Below are 22,149 nucleotides of genomic sequence, written 5' to 3'. Positions count from 1 at the left end.
TAACATTTTAAAAGTCCGAAATAGAGTGATGATTTTACTTTTATAAAATTTTGTCCAGTTTCAATTTTATATAATATTTGGAGGATAAATTCTATTAATCTATGTAAATCTAATGTGAATAATTTTATTTTCAATATATATTGATATTGATGAGTGTTTTGCATTGTTATTTCAGGGACGTCAAACCAGACAACATGCTTCTAGGAAAAGATGGTCATTTGAAACTGGCTGACTTTGGCACATGTATGAGAATGGATTCGGTAAGAACAGCTCGTATTTATTATTTATTTCATTATTTCCAATATCTATTATTAGTATTTATTACATTTATTGATGAAACTGTACAATAAATTATGGATAAAGAGGGCTTCAGCTCTTTAAGCATATTTATTTATGGAACCTACTCCATTCATTATTATCATTATTATTTAACGAAAATCCAAATTAAATTCTGTAATTCACCCCGAAGACTTCTGCTACTACAAATATTGACAACAGGGTAAACAGCTAGATGGAAATTCGATGAGCGCTACTCCATCTACTCCTTTCAATTTTCCGAGGTTATGTCCAATGATTTTTCCCATTAACAATTTTCACTACCAAATGGATAGAAAAAATTGATTTTCTTATTTTAACATGTAAAAATTTCACTTGTTCTGATTACTTACTGCGTTTTCTTTATTGAAAGGATGGCCTTGTGAGATCTGATACAGCTGTTGGTACCCCTGACTACATCTCTCCAGAAGTTTTGCAGTCACAAGGCGGAGAGGGAGAATATGGTGAGTAATACATTTCATACAAGCTAATTCACTTCCATTGAGTTTTATCTAATTGAATGAGTTGATAAGCTGTGCGATGTGCGATTTGTCAAATCGAGGCGAATCTCTTGGTTGGGTCATGTCCTAAGAATGCCTCCCTCACAAATGTCGAAGCAGCTGTTAGAAGGAAGGATGGAAAGAACACGTAGGAAAGGGAGACCAAGAAGGTGGTGGATTCAGGAGGCTCATGAGGATCTATGCACTATGGGAAAACGTGGATGGAACGTTTGGTTGAACAGTGATTATATTGGGGTCGTATTATACAGGAAGCTAAGGCCCACCCAAGGCTGTAGATCGTCGAAAGAAGAAGAATAAGTTGATTGAAATTTTGAATGAGTTTAGTCAAATCAATATAACCTAAAAATTTAAAAGGTCCGTTTGCACAAAATTATGTTAAATGTTGTTCATTATTAAATGCCACGAGAACCAATCAGAGAAGGCTTTTTCGAAAAGAAGGCTTCTCTGATTGGTTCTCGTGACAATTAATAACGATTAAAATTTAACAGGCTTTTGTGCAACCGGAACTAAACGTTTTATTATTTTAATCGCAAGTTTCCATTGTTTATTGTACATTCAATTCTGTATTGCTCTACACTATTTGTGAATATTCACCTGACATTAATATTAATGTCAAAATATAATTCAATCTTGGTTAACGTGAACATTATTAACATTTCAAATATTTAGTTTTAGGAACTAAATTTTTGAACGAATCTATTGTTTATTAAAAATATAGTTAATGATGAATTTATGAGGTATCACAGTCATAAGATCTCGACCTTAAGTATCACATCGACGTCTTATTCAGGCAAGGTGGGACCCTCTCGTGAGGAACCCTCCACCAACAAAAGCCTTAAGAAATTACTCTTTATGTGTTTAAGCAAATAATGGGTGAAAGAATGAACCCTCGATTATTAGATTGTGTACTTATTTATTCAATTATACACAAATCATTAAAATGATTGGGGAAGGACCAACAGACAAACCCCAAAAGTGTTCCTTCTCCGAATTTTGATTCATAAACAAAGTCCAAAAAGTAGGTTTCATTCACTTCTGAATTTGAGTTCAATTTTCAGTGCAAACACTTTAATACCAGTTGTACCGTTTGCATTTTTTTGCATTCACTGCATTATTTACTTAAACTACAATTTCATTAATGTTAATTGATTATGTTAGGGACAGGCATATTAATCTGACGATTTTGTAGTAATTGTTATGTTTGAATCACTGTCATTGAAAAGGCGGGAATGTTGTACATCGACAGGTCTATTCTTGCCATTTCAGTGGCCAGTATGTCGTGGTCACGTAAACATCGAGCGATTGTGATTGAAGCTTATTTTAAAAATGATGACTCAGTTATTTTAACACAGCGTTTATGTCGCAGACTTTTCAATAATTTAAATCAACACGGGCCTGTTCCTAGTAGGAATACGATCTTGTTGTGGGTAAAGAATTTCAGGAACACGTTCGCTTTAAAAACGAAACCAACAGGACGAAAACGAACCGTGAGAACGCCCGAAAAACGCCTGAGTAGCTGTTACACGGTCTCCACGACGTTCAGCAGCGAAACATGCTGTTGCGCTAGCCATTCCTGATCGAAGTGTACGAAGAATTCTTTATTCCGACCTAAAATTCCATTTGTATAAGATAAAGTTAGTGCAACAACTTAATGCAAATTATTGGGCACATTCCAAAGCCGCTTGCGAGATCATTCTCGAAAATGTCTACCAGGATGCCGTTATTCTTTTAAGTGACGAGGAATATTTTCATTTCTCGGGATTTATGAATAAACAAAATTGCCGTTATTGAGCAGCCAATAATCCACAGAACTAAAGGAAGTCATTCAACGAGAAATTGAAGCAATTCCACAAGTGATGATTGAGCAAGCAATGGCAAATTTTAGAATTAGGTTAAGTGATTGTGTGAAAAGTAACGGAAATCATCTGGATTACATAATCTACAAATAGAAAACTTTGTAATTTATGTAATTCACTACAAATTGCAAAATTTGATCTTCAATTTTATATATTATATGATTTAATTGTACGCAACACACTTTAGTTATCATCAAAAATCGTCAGGTTTTCATGCCGGGTCCTGTATATATACATGTTAATTTTACAGTAATAAACAATATTTTATCTGTTTTTGTGAACCAGTTGTACCAGGTTCATACCAGTTGTATAACCTTTCATGCCAGTTGTACATTTTGATTTTATTATTTATTGTTTTTATTCACTACATAACAATTTACTGCACTACAATAATTCCATTAATGTTAATTAGTTATGCTACATTACTATGTTTTATACATACATGTTGATTTTATTGTAATAAACAATTTTTTATCTGTTGTTGTGAACAGGTAGAGAATGCGACTGGTGGAGTGTGGGAGTGTTTTTGTATGAAATGCTGGTGGGGGACACGCCCTTCTATGCTGACTCTCTGGTCGGCACCTACAGCAAAATCATGGACCACAGGAACTCGCTCCAGTTTCCTTCCGACATCGAAATCAGTCACAATGCCAAAAGCTTGATCTGTGGATTCCTAACGGACAGGTAAATTAATAAACTACTCTTGTAACTGACATGTAATTTGATTTTATTGGCATTACAGTAACAAGTAATTAACTATGTTATTGAGTGCTATTTGCTCAGTGAAAGATTATACTTTGAATCAGCTGGTGGTTCAAGCTAAAAATGAATTATTATAACAATCGAAACTTGACATTGATTTAATCCAGTTCAAATTGCCTCCGTGTGGAGGCCCTTGCTATATATTTCCATCAAGTCTATAGGATTAATGGCCCATTTTATTCAATAAGTGTCTTAGAAACCGAGCTTTGTTTTTAAAAATCTATAAGGGAATCTTTGAAAGCTATATCTTGTAAGTGTCAAATATTTCCAGTTCACCATGATCCTCTTGGTTTATTCTCTATTAGACCAGCCATTAACCTAATTTTCCAACCTGACATTTTTGACTGACAGGCACACAGTCTTCTGTAAGGCTAGGCACACACCAGTTAGTCAAGAGGCATGATCATAAACGTTTAGTCAGAATACTTCACATTGTTGCTTATGACGCGACTCACACTGATTAGTCATTGCAATTGGACATGTCTTCATAAGCAACTATGTAAATATTGTGACTGAACGTGTCTGATCATGTCTTGCCTTGACTAACTGATGTGCGCCTAGCCTAAGGCTGGCCACTCACGGTTAAATGTATGCATGCAAATACACTAAAGCAGCGAGAGACTTTCAACATATAATAAACATAAACAACCAATAACATTAAATAAACCACTGGAAAATTACAATTTATAATGACTGAAATAGTATATTTCGCACCTAGAGCAGAAAATGAGATTTTTCCAGCTCGAAATCGGTTTTCAAGTCCGAGGCCGTAGGCCGAGGACTAGAAAAGATTGAGAGCTGGAAAAACATTTTTGCCCGTGGTGCGAACGATATTTTTCGCCACACTACAGGTATTGCTGACAAAATAAATAAAGAATACAAAATAAAGAATACTCGTTAAGCTATCGTCCCTATCTCTTGATTTTAGTGGTAGAAGATTTGCAGTCAGGATTTCAGATTCTTTTAAAATTTCACTTGGAATACCTCAGTCATCTTCAAGCATTTTTGAAAATTCGGAATGCACTAATCAACAATAAATAATTGAATAAAACTGGTTGCGAAGCGAATTAGTTTGATTCGAAACTGGAACTGAAATCATGGCGACTTCAGCTGATGATGAAAGTGGACACTCGCCCGATCTAGCGGATCACTTATTAACTACTTCTATGAGCGACTGGAAAGAGACAACTTTCTGGCCTAGACCGGAAAAGAAACCCTTTTCTGACGTCGTCTGCAAACAAGGTTTTTCAGATCAACGTAGGGACTGGAAAACAGCTGCTTTCTGTGCAGTGTGGCGAAAAATAGTTTAACCTCAAATAGAGCAGCGAAGAAAAAATGAACAACATAAATAATTGGAAATAAAAAACCAAACCTCAAAAAATTTTGCTCGAAGCGTTTCGCTGTGATGGTAGTTATAATGCCAAAACAATGTTAATGGACTGTGTATGTGCATGCTCGTTCAACCGTTGATGACCAGCCTAAAAGCGGACTTGAAAGAGAATACAAACACCAGCACACCTGCGTCGGAAGTGACTGTCACTAACATTCCGGTCTTCGACTGTACAACCGAAAATGCCGTAACTTAATGTTAGTGGCTGGACTTATTATTTGAAAAAAATGAGCTACATCATTATAATTGTGATGAGAGAAGATGGTAATGAGTTTCATAGTTATTGAGACTTCATATGGATATTTATGATTATTTAATGGCAACTGAAATGATGTTTCATCTTTTTCAGAACTGTACGTTTGGGACGGAATAATGTGGACGAAATCAAGAAGCATTTATTTTTCCAAAACGATCAATGGACTTTTGATAACCTGAGGGATAGTAAGTATTTTTCAAACCTCAATTATAAATATGAACATTATGATTTAGATCGGATCAATGTTTCAAAGGCGATTTTGTTCAGTCTCACACAAAATTTGATGCTCCAAATTGAAATATATTTTTCGACTCTACACTCTTACTGAGGAAAAACAACCGTACAAACGCCATTGGCGCTCTGTGCTCCACTCCAGAGTCTTGGAGCTAAATTTCAGCTGTAGACTGTTACCTGATATCCCCCACTACTTCTCCCTGCCAGTGGGACCGAACTGCGCGTGCTCCCCTTCTCAGGGAAAAAACCGCCTTCAAACGTTTGTGACAGACTGTACAAAACTGTATATTCGGTAGTCTTTAGGTTCAGTTTTAACATATTTTATCATTTTCAATCTATTTTTTGGGCTTAAAGTCTTACTGTATTTTGTTTTGTATTTAATTGTATTAATAGTATTGTATAAAGTATTTTATTGTTCTAATATGAATATTTTTGTTGTAGGTGCTCCTCCCGTTGTACCTGAACTTAGTGGCGATGACGATACAAGTCATTTCGATTACCTTGAAAAAGATGAAACACCTGAAGAAAACTTTCCCATACCCAAAGCCTTTGCAGGCAACCACCTACCTTTCGTTGGCTTTACTTATTCCAGAGATTATCAGTAAGTTATTAAATAAATTAAATTTATTAGAAATAAATTTCTTTAGAAATAAATTTCTTCCTCATAATGTATCGATATAGTACAGACTTGTACAGTATTATATTGCTCAATTTATGACAAAACCTGTTTAATCAACCAATTTAACAACAGTTTATCACAACCAAACACATTTAACCAAGTCCTTTTCAAAACTGAAATAAAAATGGTTGTGTTAATTATCTTTAAAATGCAAACTACTAACTCAATTATTCTAAGGCATAAGGTTGATTATGTGAATATTTCCATGTTTGAGAAATTGATAATGTTTTTAGTACATTATCCTCTAGTATTTTCCTCTTGAAACTATTCATTGTAACTTATCTTAATTATTTTCATTGATTTATTATGTTCTATCTGATCTATCATTCTGCTTCATGGAGGAGAATATTCTAAATTAATCTTTTATAATTCAATAACATTTTTTATTATTTGGAAAAAAAATCTTGTGAACTGTTTTCTCTACGTGTTATAGTTTACTGTGAGTTCTTCTCAAATGTCTCTTTTTTATAAAATTAACTTTCTTTTTCACATTTTTCAGGTTACTTAGCGCTTCAAAAGAAAAAAAGAATAACCTAATTATAGATACGGTAAGTAAGCAATGCATTCTACTCATTAATTTATTGCTACAACTAAATCAATCTTACCAATGTCAAGTGAATGAGAGAACAGGTTATGTACTCAGAATTGCTTCCTTCAAAACAAAAATAAAGATCCAACTTTTTTGCTCCTTGATTTCTATCGATGAGCCAAACTACTGTCAATACCAATTTCATTAATTAGGCTTAACTCACACTTACACGATTCAGGTCGCGAAGAGACTCGACTCTAGTCGAGAGCATGTGTTTCCAAATGGTGGCACTCAGACCAGTCGATTCTAGTCTCCGCGACTGTCACCATTTGGAAACATATGCTCTCGACTAGAGTCGAGTCTCTTCGCGACCTGAGTCGCGTAAGAGTGTGAATTGAGCCTAAGAGTATCATTACCATAAAATAAATAGAGAATTTCAAAAATATTATTCTATTGAAAAACAATACAATCCCAATACTTGACCTTCGAATTAGATAAGCATAACTAAATGTTCGTGTCTGTTTTAATGATCAATATAATCAATTTTTTTATAATAATTCAAATCCTACATTCTTACATAATTTTGCCAGAAAGACTCATTTCATGCTGCAATGGATCTCAATAATTTTAGAAACTTGATCATTGATAAGTTCTCGCATATTTGGCAATAAAGATGCATTTCAAGAATCAATAATTTTATTTGCCGTAAAACTCTACTAAAAAACAATAAGCATCATCAAACAATTTATAATACAATAATTATAATACAACCTCTGTCGTAAGTTACATAGTTGAAACAGTTTACATTTGGATATATAATCTAATTATATAATATTTACGCTGTTATTTATCTGTGTAGGTACTTGATCTTTTAAAATACATCTAATTTGGATATATAATCTAATTATATAATATTTACGCTGTTATTTATCTGTGTAGGTACTTGATCTTTTAAAATACATCTAACATCATAATATAGAATTAGACTTTGGTTTTTTAATCCTATTAGATAGGCTACTAGCATTGTTGTTTTAAAGTTATTATATTTCTAATATTTTATTTGAAATTACTTTTTAACTGATTGAGATTTCTTTCTTTGCATGTCTGCTAATCTGATGGCTGAAGGTGGATATGGTGAGTCTCTTCAAAAACTTTCTTGAAATAATTTTTTTTTATTATTTCCATCAATCAGCACTTTTTACATACTAGTAACTAGTTTCATCATTGTACATAGTGTATCGATGCTATACTGTTAATAATAATTTATACTGATCATTTAATCAGCACAATTTATATAAAAATCAATTTAGGGCTACTTTTAATATAAATAAAATATAAATCATATTACCCTTTTAAGTACCATTTTTTGAAAAAATGCATTAATGTCAGAAACATGTTGTGATTAAATAATTCAAAAGGGTACTAAGATTTATATTTTACTTATAAAAATCAATAATTTATTATAAAAATCAATTTCTAGGTCCTTTAATTTTATCAAACACGACTAGTTTCGGCGATGATGCCATTAACAAGTGTCCTTGAAGTGAAATGAATTCCTTTGAAAGAATACTTGATAATGGCATTATCCAGTAAATATAATAAGGGTACTAGTGATTTTCTGAAATTGAACATTAAAATACATAATTTCAATTAATTGTGCTTTGTGTATCATTACATAAACGAGTAATTGGCCTATCAAATACTTAATTATAACCCCTTAAAAAATATATCCTACCTGTATGAATCACATTAGCCCAAAAAATATATCTTAGAATTTATTTCCCGTATAAAATGTTCGCCTCTTATTGTCACTGATTTTTAAACTTTCACCAACCTATTTCATTTTTTTTTATTCCTGCTCATCTACTCCATGAGAACCGTGGCCTGATTCTTGAGAAAGTAGAAGACCTGTTAAATAGGAACAGTGAGTTACTGTCACTTCCAACTTCTTTCCCAGTCAACATTGAAGTAGGCTCTGTATACTCAATAGCTCTTAAAGTCAAGTTTTAAATTAATCCAGGACATAGGCCCGCCGCAAAGTAGACCCACGCTAATCCACGAAAAGCAACCCACGCCGTGGGATGTTTTGTAAACCATTGCTAGACTTCTCTAGACATCTGTGGAATACATGCAATAGATAGTGCACTTGTCAGCTGATTGATTATGAATAATTCTATAGTGAGGTCCACGTTATAATGACAGTGGATAAAGATAGGAGAATAGCGATGCCGATTCTCTGCATTAATTAATTATATTTCTACACTGTCAAAAACATAATTGGCATCGTTGTGGACCTAGAAAAGGATAGTACCGCCGGCTTTGTCGAATGATAGACAAGGATAGCAATTCCAAAGTTGAGCAAATACTGTCATTATAACGTGGATCTCACTATATAGCAATGGTTTACAAAACATCCCATGGCGTGGGTTGCTTTTCGTGGGTCTACTTTGCGGCGGGCCTATATCAAGCTATGTTCACATTTTTATTATGTGTTTTAATTGAATCAGCTGATCGTTTGTACAAGGATCAGCAGGTAAACTGCTATTTAGGGCCGGTTTCCGAGCTCGGGATTTAGTCAAGTTCAAGACTTTAAACAGCTGGAGTCAGAAAATTGGCCTTCCAAAAGGGGGCGTAGTCGTAGTCACAGTCAAAGTCACGTTTAAATTAAATTTCGAAAAACTAGAGAATTTAACACAAAATAAAATAAATTGAAAACAGTGTAAAGTTTCAGTTATTTTCAATCATTTAGCATTTTTTCATTTTTCAAGGAAAAACGTTTCCAATTATAGAAATGAGAAAATACAGATTTATTCTGCTGCAACTATTTACTGCGAATACGCCTCGTTTTGAAAAGCCAATTTTCTGATTCCAGCTACAGGTATTTAAAGTCTAGAACTTTCTAAATCCCGAGCTTGGAAACCGGCCCTTAGAATAAGGGTCTAAATGAGAACACCTAGCGTAGCGTTGATAGTAATGAGTCTCCGGAACACATATATATACTAATGTTAATCAATCTGTCCTCCATTTCACGTAAGCGTAGCATAGATTTAACATTGGGAGATAGAACGGCTACGTCTTTGGAAGACGTACTTCTAGCTACGCGTAGTTTTACTATTTGAATAATTCTTCATCTTATAATAATTATTCATTGTAAATTTGATGATCAGTTTTGAAAAATGCAGTTTTTGTGGACTTGCAGAAGGATGGGTACGCGGCGGACAGAGAGATGGAGCGTCAGCTAGACCGGTACCGTCAGGACGTGACGTCACTGGAGGAGAAGCAGCGTGTGTTGGTGACGCAACTGGACGCTGTCACAAAGAGAGAGAACGAAATCAGGGAAGAGGCGTCCCGGCTGGAGAAGAGTGTTACTGTGCTGCAGCACGACTTCAAGGAGGTAATTTTCGTGAATTTTCCCAAATAGGCTACTGGCATAATTTCAAGGAGGAATTTTCAATAATTTCGAGGTGGTGGATGTCCATTTATTTCAAGGAGATGATTTTCCGTGAAAAGTCTCCTAAATAGGTAGTCTTCTGACAAAATTCAATCGTTCAATTACGAGGAGGTGAGTTTTCAAGGATTTCAAGGACCTGAATATACAAGGAGGTAAATTGTCAATGATTTCAAGGAAGTTAACTGTCGACTATTTCAAGGAGGAAATTTTTCGCGAATAGTTTCCCTAATAGTGAATATACAAGGAGGTGATTCTCAATGATTTCAAGGAAGTTAACTGTCGACTATTTCAAGGAGGAAATTTTTCGCGAATAGTTTCCCTAATAGTGAATATACAAGGAGGTGAATTCTCAATGATTTCAAGGAAGTTAACTGTTAACTATTTCAAGGAGGTAATTTTCGGGAATAGTTTCCCTAATAGTCTTATGACAAAATTGAATCGTTCTTTTTCAAGAAGGTAAATTTTCAAATATTTCAAGGTGGAAATTTTTCGTAAATAGTTCCCAATTAGGGCCGTTTGCACAGTCAAAGCTTAAACTGAATTTAATCACCTGGTGGCTTGAACTCAAAATGTAACACATTATAACAAACGAGACTTGATACGGATTTAATCCAGTTTAAAGTGTACTGACAAAATTGCGTCGTTCAAACAGGGAGTAAATTTTCGTGAATAGTTTCCCAATTAGTCTACTAACTAAATTGAATCGTTCAATTACAAGGAGGTAATTTTTCGTGAATAGTTTTCCAAGTAGGCTACTAAATTTTTCAATTTCAAGAACGTAAATTTTCAATGATTTCGAGGAGAACTGTGTATTTTCAATTATTTCAAGAAGGTAATTTTTCGTGTATAGCATTCCTCCCAAATAGGTAGTCTTCTGACAAAATTTAATCTTTCAATTCCAAGGAGGTGAATTTTCAATTATTCAAGGAGTTAATTTTTCGTGAATAGTTTCTCAAATAGACTACTGACAAAATTCAATCATAAAATTTTCAAGGAGGTAAAGTTTCAATTATTTCAAGGAGGTTATTTTCTGTGAATGGCTACCCAAATAGTATTTTGGCAAAATTGATTCGTTCCCTAATTTTGTTGAAGATCGATTCATATCGATAATGATGTAATCTATAATATGAGAAGAATGGGTAAATGAATAACTATAGTGGGGAATGAAGAAGACAGGTTGGTGAAGTGGGCATCAAGGATGACTCAGACTTGTTGTGACCAGTTATTGTAGTGTAGAAAAGTTTATAGATGAACAGATCAGTAAAAAGCAACATGTCACTTTGTAAGAGATGGCTGAAGGCAAGGATATGGGACACTTCATTGAACCCTGTACTAAGAGTGCCTTCTTTACTTCCAAGGAAGAAAAGTGTGGTATTTATTTCTCAGGATGATGACCGAGACATGACTGTCTCCAAGGCCATCTGCAAAGAATTGGAGTAGTAAATAGAGCGACATGTCCACTCAGTGATGATCATGGCTAGACACTGTAATGAACTCTGATCACTTAGATCCTTGCAATTTGTTTCAACAGGTGAGAGATGAAGTAAAATATTGTGCTACACGAGAACGATTTTTTTCAATTTTCATCTGAAATGCTATTGTGTTATTGTTGTTGAGTGAAATTCTACAATCATTTTCCAATATTTTTCCAAAGACTTAGTCAATTCAATCATGCACGAGTCCTCTTACTTCTATCTGAACATGTAGTGGTCGAAATTCAAACTATAAGGTCGAATGTGGATCAATTACCCTTTTTTGCGTAATGCAAATCACTTCAAATTCAAATAACACATTTTTGCTCAAGGTTCACCATGTTTCTGTTTTTAATTTTTGGTTCAAAGTTCATAATGTTTCTGTTATTAATTTGAACTGTTTTTTAGTCTATTTTATTATTGATGTTAGGCCTTTATTTCATTGTAATATGTTAGTTGTCTGACAATCTTTTTTCTATTTTATTAGTCTGATTTATTTTTCTTGTGAATTTTCAGACTCAGCGAAAATGGGAGAATGAAACAGATCTGAGGCGAAAGGCAGAAACATTAATTTTTGGTTCAAAGTTCATAATGTTTCTGTTATTAATTTGAACTGTTTTTCAGTCTATTTTATTATTGATGTTAGGCCTTTATTTTATTGTAATATGTTAGTTGTCTGACAATCTTTTTTCTATTTTATTAGTGTGATAAAATTAGTCTGATTTATTTTTCTTGTGAATTTTCAGACTCAGCGAAAATGGGAGAATGAAACTGATCTGAGGCGAAAAGCAGAAACGCATCTGAACGAGTTGCGGCGAAAACTAGAAGATGAACAAAATAGGCGGACCAGGGAAATGAATAACAATCAGCATGTCAACGATAAAATTTCCTTACTAGAGAAACAGGTAAGTTGCATCTTTCTCATTTCTATTAAGGATTCTACGTGCTATACCTCTCAAGGCTCTCAATGGTGATCTTTAATTCTAAAAAGATTTTTGGATTCTAAAATAATACTAAGATAGTGGTAGAATGTCAATATCAATCAATCAATCAATTTTATTCAAATCAACGCAATACAATATACATCAAAGAAATCAAAACACAAAAAATCACTATCAAAAAATAAATGTCTAATAAAATACAAAAACAGGCTTCATGGCGAGGTGTGCTGAAAAGAAAGAAAGGAGGAATAATACCTAGCCAACTATGGTTTCCCATGTAATAGGCAGGTAGAGGGTATAAAAGTAAGGAATGAAGGGCGAAGAGGAGAAGGAAAGGGAAGTATTGGAGAAGAAAGTAGGAAAAAGAGAAAAAAATGTGCAAAAATTGTTAGCGAGTCCACTTTTAACAAATGTATCTAAAAGAATTGGCCTTGCAAACAGCAAACTTGCAAATATGGTTGAATGTGTAACTAACCATCTTCATATTTATCAACTGCATATATAATAACTTCATATTTTTCATTTATTTTTTATCATCTTTTGCTCCACTATGTAAGATATAAATTAATGCATATCAGCTTTCATTGTCTCTGTATATATGATGATATTTATACTTACAGAGGGGTCCAAAAAAGTACCTATACACAATTTTGACAGTGAATATCTTGGTAACGCACTGGCAGACCGTTTCTGAGCGACGTCTTTGGAAAAACGTATTTCCTAATGTCATCGCTGATACTACATAAGCGTCGTCAATGCGATGGTTTTTAACGTAGCCGTAGCTCCATATCTCGGGCAGCGCATGTGCTCTGAGCTTGAAAATGACACTCGATCAGAGATCAACATGTAATCGAATACAAAAGTAATGGAAAAATATCTTTTGTTGTGAACTGTTGACAGTTTGCATCACCCGAATACGATAGGGTGATCTGAAACGGCCTTACAGTTTGCATGTGGGCTACTGATGTTATACTATCTTTTAACAAAACATTGAACTTCAATACTGAGTAAGATTCATAGTTGAACGTTGTTACATTCTCTTTGCATTCACTGTCAATTAGTGTATATACATTTCCCTCTGTATATCTGTGTACCCCTCTATGTATCACTTTCTGGTGCTCTGAATCATCTCCTTTCACTCTGTATCATTTCGTTGTGTTCCGTATCATCTTATCACGCTCCGTATCATCTCATCATCCTCCGTATCATCTTATCATGTTACTTATCATTTCTTTGTTTTCCGTATCATCTTATCATGCCCGTATCATCTTATCATGCTCCATTATCATCTTATCATGTTCCGTATCATCTTATCATGCTCCATTATCATCTTATCATGTTCCGTATCACCATCATGTTCTATATCATCTTATCAGGCTACGTATCATCTTATCATCTTATAATAATATCTTGGAGTAATAATAGATGAAAACTTCAAATGGCAATCTCATATAACTTTTCTGTGTAAAAAACTAAACAACTACATTTCTTATAAATTCTATAAATTAAACAAAATATTGAATATAAATAACTTAAAATCCGTTTATCATGCCATAGTTCAATCAGTTTTACAATATGGATTAGTGACATGGGGTGCTGCATATGATGTACACATTGAAAATCTATTTATCATTCAAAAAAATATAATAAAAACTATCTTGAATAAACCAAGGTTATACCCAACAAATCTAATTTTCCTGGATTTTGATGTTTTTACCGTTATATGTCAAAGTCTTAATAAAATACTTAGTAAAAAATGAAAATATCTTCCCAAAGTTGATCAAGAACACTTATCATTTCAGACCGGGTTTAATAGAGATATGTCATACTATAAAGAGTTTGTAATATGTTATGAATATTCTAATTGGCAATAAATGAAATTGAAATTGAAATAATGCTCCGTATCATTTTATCATGCACCGTATCATGTTATCATTTTCCGTATAATTTCTTTGTGTTCCGTATCATGTTATCATGTTCCGTATCATTCCGTTGTGTTCCGTATCATCTAATCATGTACCGTATCATTTCGTAGATCAACGAGATGCAGGAGAAGCTGAAATGCGAGTCGGAGGCGGGCATTCGGTGGCGCAAACAGGCGGCCGAGTTGACGGTGGCCAAGTCGGCCGGCGAGCAGATGGCTGCCGAGCTGCAGTCGCTTGTCGCCGCGCTACAGTCGCAGCGCGACCAGCTGCAGCAGGATGTCGCCTCGCTGCAGGGCCATCTGTCGCAGGAGAAGAGCTCGCGCACGCACATCTCCGATCTGCACAAGGAGCTTGAGGGTGAGTCCAAGTTCAAACAAACTCTAACGAAAAATCGCTTCATCGATCAGGTCAAACTTAAGGAATATGTTGTGTTCCTAACACATTATATTATATTTGTATTTCGAAGCGATTATTTTCCTTGTTCATAACTTTTATAATTTACAGTGTTTTATGAATTGAAGTTTTGTTTGTACCGTACTAAGACTAACCAATCAGAGAAGAATTTTTTGAAAATCTTATTCTCACTGTTTTTATTGTAACTGTCTATTTTGCTTCATTCCAATCTTTAATTCAGTTTGGTAATTGTATATGGGGAGAGACATTTGATTCAACTTTGAATCATTATTTGTTTTACAAAAATTAGTGATTAAAACCATAATGTAATATTCTAGAGACTTTCCAACTGCCTCGTTGTTTGAAAATTCAAATTTGTTGACCATAAGACAATCGTTTATTCTAAAGGCTTTAAATAAACATGTGTTTCAACCGAAGAGTTTTGAAAATTTTCAAAGAGGTTCTAACCTTATTAAAACCTTATTATGATTGAAAGAGTCAACAGTACTCTTTCCCGAAGAAGTATATCGTATTTAAGAAATACAATTTACAATAAAGTCCTCCGGAAATGGCGAATAAGAAAACCTTCAGTTAGTCTTACATAATTGGATAATGAAGCATTTTTCAGTTCAATTAATGATTTAATTAATTCAGTTTTGATTAATAGTACCACATTTCTAAATTATATAGGTTTAGTAATATTTAATTTTAATTGTCTTTATGTAGATCGTATGTGTGTATAAAGTGTGTACAAGTGAGTAGGTCTATTATTAAGTTATGTCAAGATTCCACGTCGGCGTACAAGTTTTCTTTTACCGAGGTGTAGCACAATTCTGTTATTTAGAAACATTATTTGTACCATGCATTTTTTTCCAATAAACTATTTGATTTTGTTTGATTTCTTTGACAAAGATAGATTAATTTCGCTTGAAGGACCTATAAGTGAATACTTCCTATATTCAAATCTTAAGGTCGATTACCGAGCTAGACTGACCGGGCTTACGTTTGTTGCGTTTGTGTTTTAAGTGACAATTCAATGTATCAGAACAGATGTACAGCCCTGCTCTGTACGGCTACATTTACTTGCCTCATAAAACACAAGTGCAACAGTCTTTGTAAGCCAAGCCACACGAAGCGTTTTTCAAACGTTTTCAGACGATTCGGCAGATCAGATTTTTTATTTTTTCATCGTTTTTCATTCGATTTCAGACGATTTCAGTAACGAGTTTTCGTTCGAAAATCAGCTGACAATTAGCCAATCCCTGCCTACTCGCCTGAAAACGCCTGAAAAACGCATCTTGTGGCTTGGTCCTTGAGCTCCGACAGTTAGTCGAGCTCTGAAACCGGCCTAAAGCTCCTTGGTACCTTGGTATCAAAACAGTAAATTATCTTCAACCTGTTTTGCTCAGTTTGAATTAGAAGAAATATTGTTTTTCTCTGCTGTAACGCTGGGTGACTCCTCACCATACTGAGCGAATTTATCGCTTCAGATACATGATTGACTCCACAATTATAGTTGTTGAAGATGTATTGTTGTAAAGCTACAACAATTGAAAAAAACAGTCAAAGCGCAGTATTAAACAAATAAGCCTCGTTTTCACTAGTAGAGTTAGTGGTCAAGTAACTGGCATATTAACTCTACCAAACTTACTCTACTCTACTTACTTGATCGAGTAACTGTTTTCAATACAATTCAGAATAGTAGGTAAAGCGTGTTGTCTAGCGAACAGAACTAACCTTAAAAATACTCTACTCTCCTCTACTAGCTCGAGACTGTTTTCATTAGCATAGTAGTGGTAGATTAGAGTGAGAAGCGGTGGTGGGGGAAGGCAAGTGGTAGAGTACTATCATAGAGAAACAATAGCGTAAGTAGATATCCCATGGTATAGGGCGTTTATGTCGCAACTTTTTCTGTTATCTCAAGTCGATTACTGTTGATTGTTGTAGAATTTTACAGTTTTGTTGGGGTGAGAGTGTATATGAGCGGCACAATATGAGAGACTACCAGTGTCACAGCTTCACGGGAAATAATTACATGAACTATCGGCTTGAGATAACAGTAAAAGTTGCGACATAAACGCCCTATACCATGGGATATCTACTTATGCTATTGTTTCTCTATGGTACTATCCCACGGTGCTATCCCACTCTACTCTACTAAAAACTAGTACTCTACCATGAACGTTTTCATTGGTAGAGTTCACAAGATAGTTGGTGGTTGCCCAGGTAACTCTACCACTAACTCCACTAAGTTATAACCAAGCTATACTGTGATATTCTGTCACTGCACCTCACCATACTGCGGGCCGTTTGCACAGTGACAGTTTAAACTAAATTTCATTTCAAACTGGATTAAATCCGTATCAAGTCTTGTTTGTTATTATTTGTTTCATTTTGAGTTTAAGCCACCAGCTGATTAAATCGAGTTTAAGCTTTGACTGTTCAAACTGCCCTGAGCGAATTTATTGCTTCAAAGACATGAACCACAAAGTTTCAAGATAATATTTTGTCTATATAGTGTTTATTACTATTCATGACAAGTGAATAAATGAATTGAATTGAATATTTTTGCACACAAAAGAAACAGTTGAGCTACAGTGTTAAACAAATACATTGTTTCCAAACCGTTTCACTTGCTTTCAATGAACATTTTTTGTTCTTTTTTCACTTTTAGGGCGCCTACACACCATCCTGTCGGAGCTGGAAAGAGCCGCCTCGCGCGAGGAGAAGATGACAGACGACAACCGGTTGCTCGGCGAGAAAGTGTCGAGTCTGGAGAAGGAGTGCGCATCGCTTGCCCTGGAGTTGAAGGCTGCGCAGAACCGCTACCAACAGGAGGTGCGTGCGCATGAGGAGACCGAGAAGAGTCGGCTAGTCAGCAAGGAGGAGGCTAATCTAGAGGTGGTCAAAGGTATGTTCACGTATTCTCCTTCAGTAACTCTACTAGGTTATCTAAAAAATGTAAACTTTTTAGATGTTGAAACCTTTTGTGAAAATCTGTGTAGAAAGGACCATTTATTTATTTATTTATTCAACAGAGACAAAAACACATAATCATAAAATGATTGGAAATGAAAAAACAGGCTTATAGCCCTTACTATTTCACTCCCGAATTTTGATCAACATTTTTCAGAAATTTGTCAGAACTTTTAAACACAAATATTTTGGTCACAAAAAACATTGAATTTAGAATGTTAATTTAGAAATTGATACAAACACTTTACTGTAGTAATGTGTTATGAACTTTTAAAGAATTGAATTTATTTATTTATTCAACAGATACAAGAACACATAATCATAAAATGATTGAAAATGAAAAAACAGGCTTATTATAGCCCTTACTATTTCACTCCCGAATTTTGATTAAAATTTTTCAGAAATTTGTCAGAACTTGTAAACACAAATATTTTGGTCACAAAAAAACTTTGAATTTAGAAATTGATACAAACACTTTACTGTAGTAATGTGTTATGAACTTTTAAATACACTTATCGCTTTAAAGACATGAACCACAAAGTTTCAGGATAATATTTTGTCCAAGTGTTGATTTGATCTTTAAAAATTTGGAGCCATAATATAAACACAAACTCACTCACTGAGTCACCTGATATGAAATGTTAAGGATATTTAAAAAAAAAAAATGGTGATTTCAAAGAGTTTGAAGTTTCCGTCCAAGCAGAACGATATCCAAGAATAGCAGAATATTTAAATATGACTTCACCTTAATCTTAACTGTATATTTATTACAAAACTTTGAAATAAGATAAGTTTTCGACAAATTAATGCGTAACTCCTTCATTGTAGCTTTTACCTGATTCAAGAAATACATTTCTTTTTTATCGAGGAATCTTAGTATTGTTCAAGTATTATACTCAGAATAATATAACTTCACATTGCAACAAGTCTTTAGTGTCTTCATTACATATAAGTATAATGAATTCAATCATCATTGAACAATTTTTAGTATCAATTACATCATTTCTATTGGTTCCTGTTTGGTTCCAATAGATTTTACACCGGCTTGAAACGTCTTGAACTTGGATAAAATTAACTAAACATGAAGAGGAGAAACCCATTTCTCCCTCCACAGTTTGTAGCATAGATACAGACGGACATCCTGCGCACAATTGGATGCGCCGTGTCATTTTGCTTCATGTTCTTGTGATGAAAACATCTCTGTAACATACACAAAGCAATATACCTTCTGACCAGTACACTATTTGAAACATTGCCAGCAATAGATGGAGGGGAGTGTTGCCGCTCTCACTCAGACACAAAAGAAGGAGAATGCTGCTAGGTAGTGGGAGTGATTAGTGGAGGATAGAGCATCGGACCTCTCCGTCTTCGAGAAAGAGCTGTGTTAAAAGTAATTTATCTCGCACTTTAGAAATGATTGAACAGAATTTCAATTCTTAAATCAGAAGACTGATTCTTCATTAAATTAAACAGAAACTGTCGTATGCTATTATAGACTTTCAATCGCTTTGTATAAAATGCTACTACTGATTTCCATTTTCTCGGAACCTTAGAATGTAATGTTCTACTTGCAGCAATAAAATGTATGTGTGAAGTTCTACTCAGTGTGATAGTGGTTTATCTTTGAGGCATAAATTGAAGATATAAAATCAATGAAGTGTATGAATTCTGGGCTACTTTCTTGTATTTATAAAATATAATTATAGTACTCTTAGTACTTGTATTCTTATTTTATTAATTTCAAAGGGTACTACAATTCTATTTTATAAAAATTAATGAAGTTTGCTCCAATTGAGCCAATTGTTATTGTAAAGTGAAGTGGAAATAAGTGTACTGATTTGGGTGGCCAGGTGGGATGGCGATGATTGAAAACAACCTGCCTGCTTTGATGTCTTCCCCAGTTCCTCCTTCTCTTGATAACCAAGATCTAAATTCGCATCCTACAGGTTTGATGTCCCCTCTTTATTTATCCTATCACTTTTATGTCAGCTTCGGTTTTAAAACTTGCACGTTGCGCTTTGTTTTTCATCTGCATTCCTAAATTGAGTATTAGTGTGCGATCATAATTTTGTGTAATGTTCTGCCTTGTCTCAATAGATGTTAAAGTTTTCTTGGTTTTTTAAATTTGAAATTTCTAAAATGTGCTTATTGGCGTACTGTATAGGATACAGAAGTGCTGAAGGGTAACGTTTTTCTAGAGCATAAATATACAAATGAAACAATAAAATATATCAAGTACCCTTTTCATTTTATCAGATTACAACTAGTTTCAACTATTCAAGAGCAATTTTCAAGTGTAAATTAAGAAAATGGCTTTTGAAGAGTCAAACCTATAGTGAGGTCCACGTTATAATGACAGTGTTTGGTTAGCAATGTTATTGTTATCCTTCTCTATCATTCAACAAAGCGGATAGCGCTATCTCTTTCTTGCTTTGCCAGATCGTCCATTAACAATGTAGTATTAATAATTGAAAAAATATTTCATCTTAATTATGAAAATTCATTATGAAATCATTGAAAAATATAATTTCTTGCATAATAAAATATAATTGTTTATTTTAAACGAGAATGAACAGTTAATATAATGGTGCGTACAGGTTTACGCGCTGCGGACATGAGCAATTCACTTTTAATCAGCTGATGATGCCAAGCTTTTTATATCGGTATCTTACCGTATCTGTAAAAATACAGATATAGTCAGCTGATTAAAAGTGAATTGTTCATGTTCGCGGCGCGTATATCTGTACGCACCTTGTACGCACCTTCACAACAATAATCCTGTATCGGCTACCATCTATACAAGACAGAGGTTTGGCAGCGTTGTTCTGCTATCTTGTGTTGGGATAAAGTAAAAAAGTACTTGATATATTTCATTGTGTTTTCATAAATAGAGCTCACTTTGAATTTGTTTAATGCACTATACTACAGTAACTACATTATCTTCTTTTACTTAAGCCATCCAAATCATATCCTCCTTCAACCAAGTCATGTACTTATCCTCCTATTTATGTAGTTTAGAATGATTTTTAGCAATTTGTTTGTTATCTAGCTTTCGTTCGATTGTCACTTGCGGGAAAGTGCTGACTCATCAAAGAAATTCCAATACAGGTTCTGTAATAATTATTCATAAACTCATGGAACGACCCTTTCATCCTTTCCAAGAATGTTCATCTTGTTTTGTTGAAGTGTCCCACTTGTAAATATGTTATTGTCAAAAAATAACTCCTTGTAGAAGTCTTTTCTCGTTAGGTCTACTCTTGAATAAAAATAAAAATAGAAACCTAAATACCCTTGTATTCAATTGTTTACTTACGATATGTTTCGGCTATCAAGTTTATAATGGCCTCATGGTCGGAACATATCGTAAGTAAACAATTTGAAAAAAGGGTACGTAGATTTCTATTTTTATTTCTCCTTGTTGTAGTATGTAAATATCAGGTCATTCCTTTAACACTCGGCACACTCAGTATTACTTCATCTTTGTAAAAAATCAGGATACCGTACATGTCTTTTCCAACCTCTTGTTAGATTTTCCTTTTCAATCCTGTCCACTATTTGAATCTGATAAGAATATTTTCAATAACGAACAATATATATTAAGTTTGAAAAATAACTTGTTCTGAATTTTCCGGGAATCATTTTTTGTTCATTGTAGAAGGTTAGAAGCATGGGAAACTTCTACCATAATTATCATTTTTGTTTGTTTTAAATTATACTAAATATAATTTGATAATCTAACCAATTTTCTCGGGCTGTTTCAATAGCTTCAAAAATCATTTTTGAAATAATTCAATCGTTATAATTTGATCTGCTACATGTAATATAAATAATTATCCACTCCAAGTAGCTCATATTTAAGCTAAGAAAGAGCTTTCTATAAGAAAGAGGAAGTAAATCCCTGAATATATTCACCCACATTGTGAAATGATTCATTTTCTAGGCCAGACAATATTATTGGTTCCATCAATGTTCAGTATTCCCACAATCTATTTGAATATGAAATCGTTATAATTCGGAGAGAAAGCAATGATCTAAGGGTCACCGACCTTTTTATTAAAATACTTTTAACCTTTCGGTAGTCGCGCCCTACTCAATCACACGAGCAGTCGCGTGTTGTATTTTGTACAACATCTAATTTTCCAAGTGTTATGTACTCTGTTTACTGTGTCAAAACATATCAATTAATTGTATAATTACTTTTTCCATCTTCTTGGATTATTTTACGCCTATGAACATTTGGATGATTACCATTTCATAGCCCAATAAGGTACATCAAACAAAGCCATCAATTCTGTGTTATTGGTTCGTTTACAGTCCCCGTATGCAGTCTCTCCATATCTTATGCACTGTGGCGACTAAATGGCACCTAAAGACTGAACCATTGCTCGGTTGATATTACAACTCAGTGGAGTGATGGGGGGAAAGTTTTGGAATGCATAGGTGACTCAT

The 22,149-nt window shown here is 34.1% G+C and overlaps 1 protein-coding gene across 3 annotated transcripts in view; it reads left to right on the top strand.

Moving 5' to 3' along the window:
* Positions 1–22,149, top strand: part of LOC111052588 (rho-associated protein kinase 1) — an 83,342-nt gene that overhangs the window by 18,631 nt on the left and 42,562 nt on the right. For 2 of the 3 annotated variants that reach the window (XM_039424747.1, XM_039424746.1), the window contains 11 exons: positions 176–260; positions 689–779; positions 3,184–3,376; positions 5,194–5,285; positions 5,776–5,935; positions 6,513–6,561; positions 7,668–7,676; positions 9,742–9,936; positions 12,212–12,370; positions 14,442–14,688; positions 17,399–17,635. In XM_039424747.1, coding sequence (XP_039280681.1) covers positions 176–260; positions 689–779; positions 3,184–3,376; positions 5,194–5,285; positions 5,776–5,935; positions 6,513–6,561; positions 7,668–7,676; positions 9,742–9,936; positions 12,212–12,370; positions 14,442–14,688; positions 17,399–17,635 — 1,517 coding nt within the window. Of the gene's footprint in view, positions 1–175; positions 261–688; positions 780–3,183; positions 3,377–5,193; positions 5,286–5,775; positions 5,936–6,512; positions 6,562–7,667; positions 7,677–9,741; positions 9,937–12,211; positions 12,371–14,441; positions 14,689–17,398; positions 17,636–19,550; positions 19,647–22,149 lie in introns of all 3 variants that reach the window. The other variant, XM_039424745.1, reaches the window with a different exon arrangement.

Source organism: Nilaparvata lugens, chromosome 3 (genome assembly GCF_014356525.2).
Source record: "Nilaparvata lugens isolate BPH chromosome 3, ASM1435652v1, whole genome shotgun sequence".
Taxonomy (NCBI): domain Eukaryota; kingdom Metazoa; phylum Arthropoda; class Insecta; order Hemiptera; family Delphacidae; genus Nilaparvata; species Nilaparvata lugens.
The sequence above is the reverse complement of the archived record's forward strand: the minus strand, read 5'-3'. Positions and strand labels throughout refer to the sequence as shown.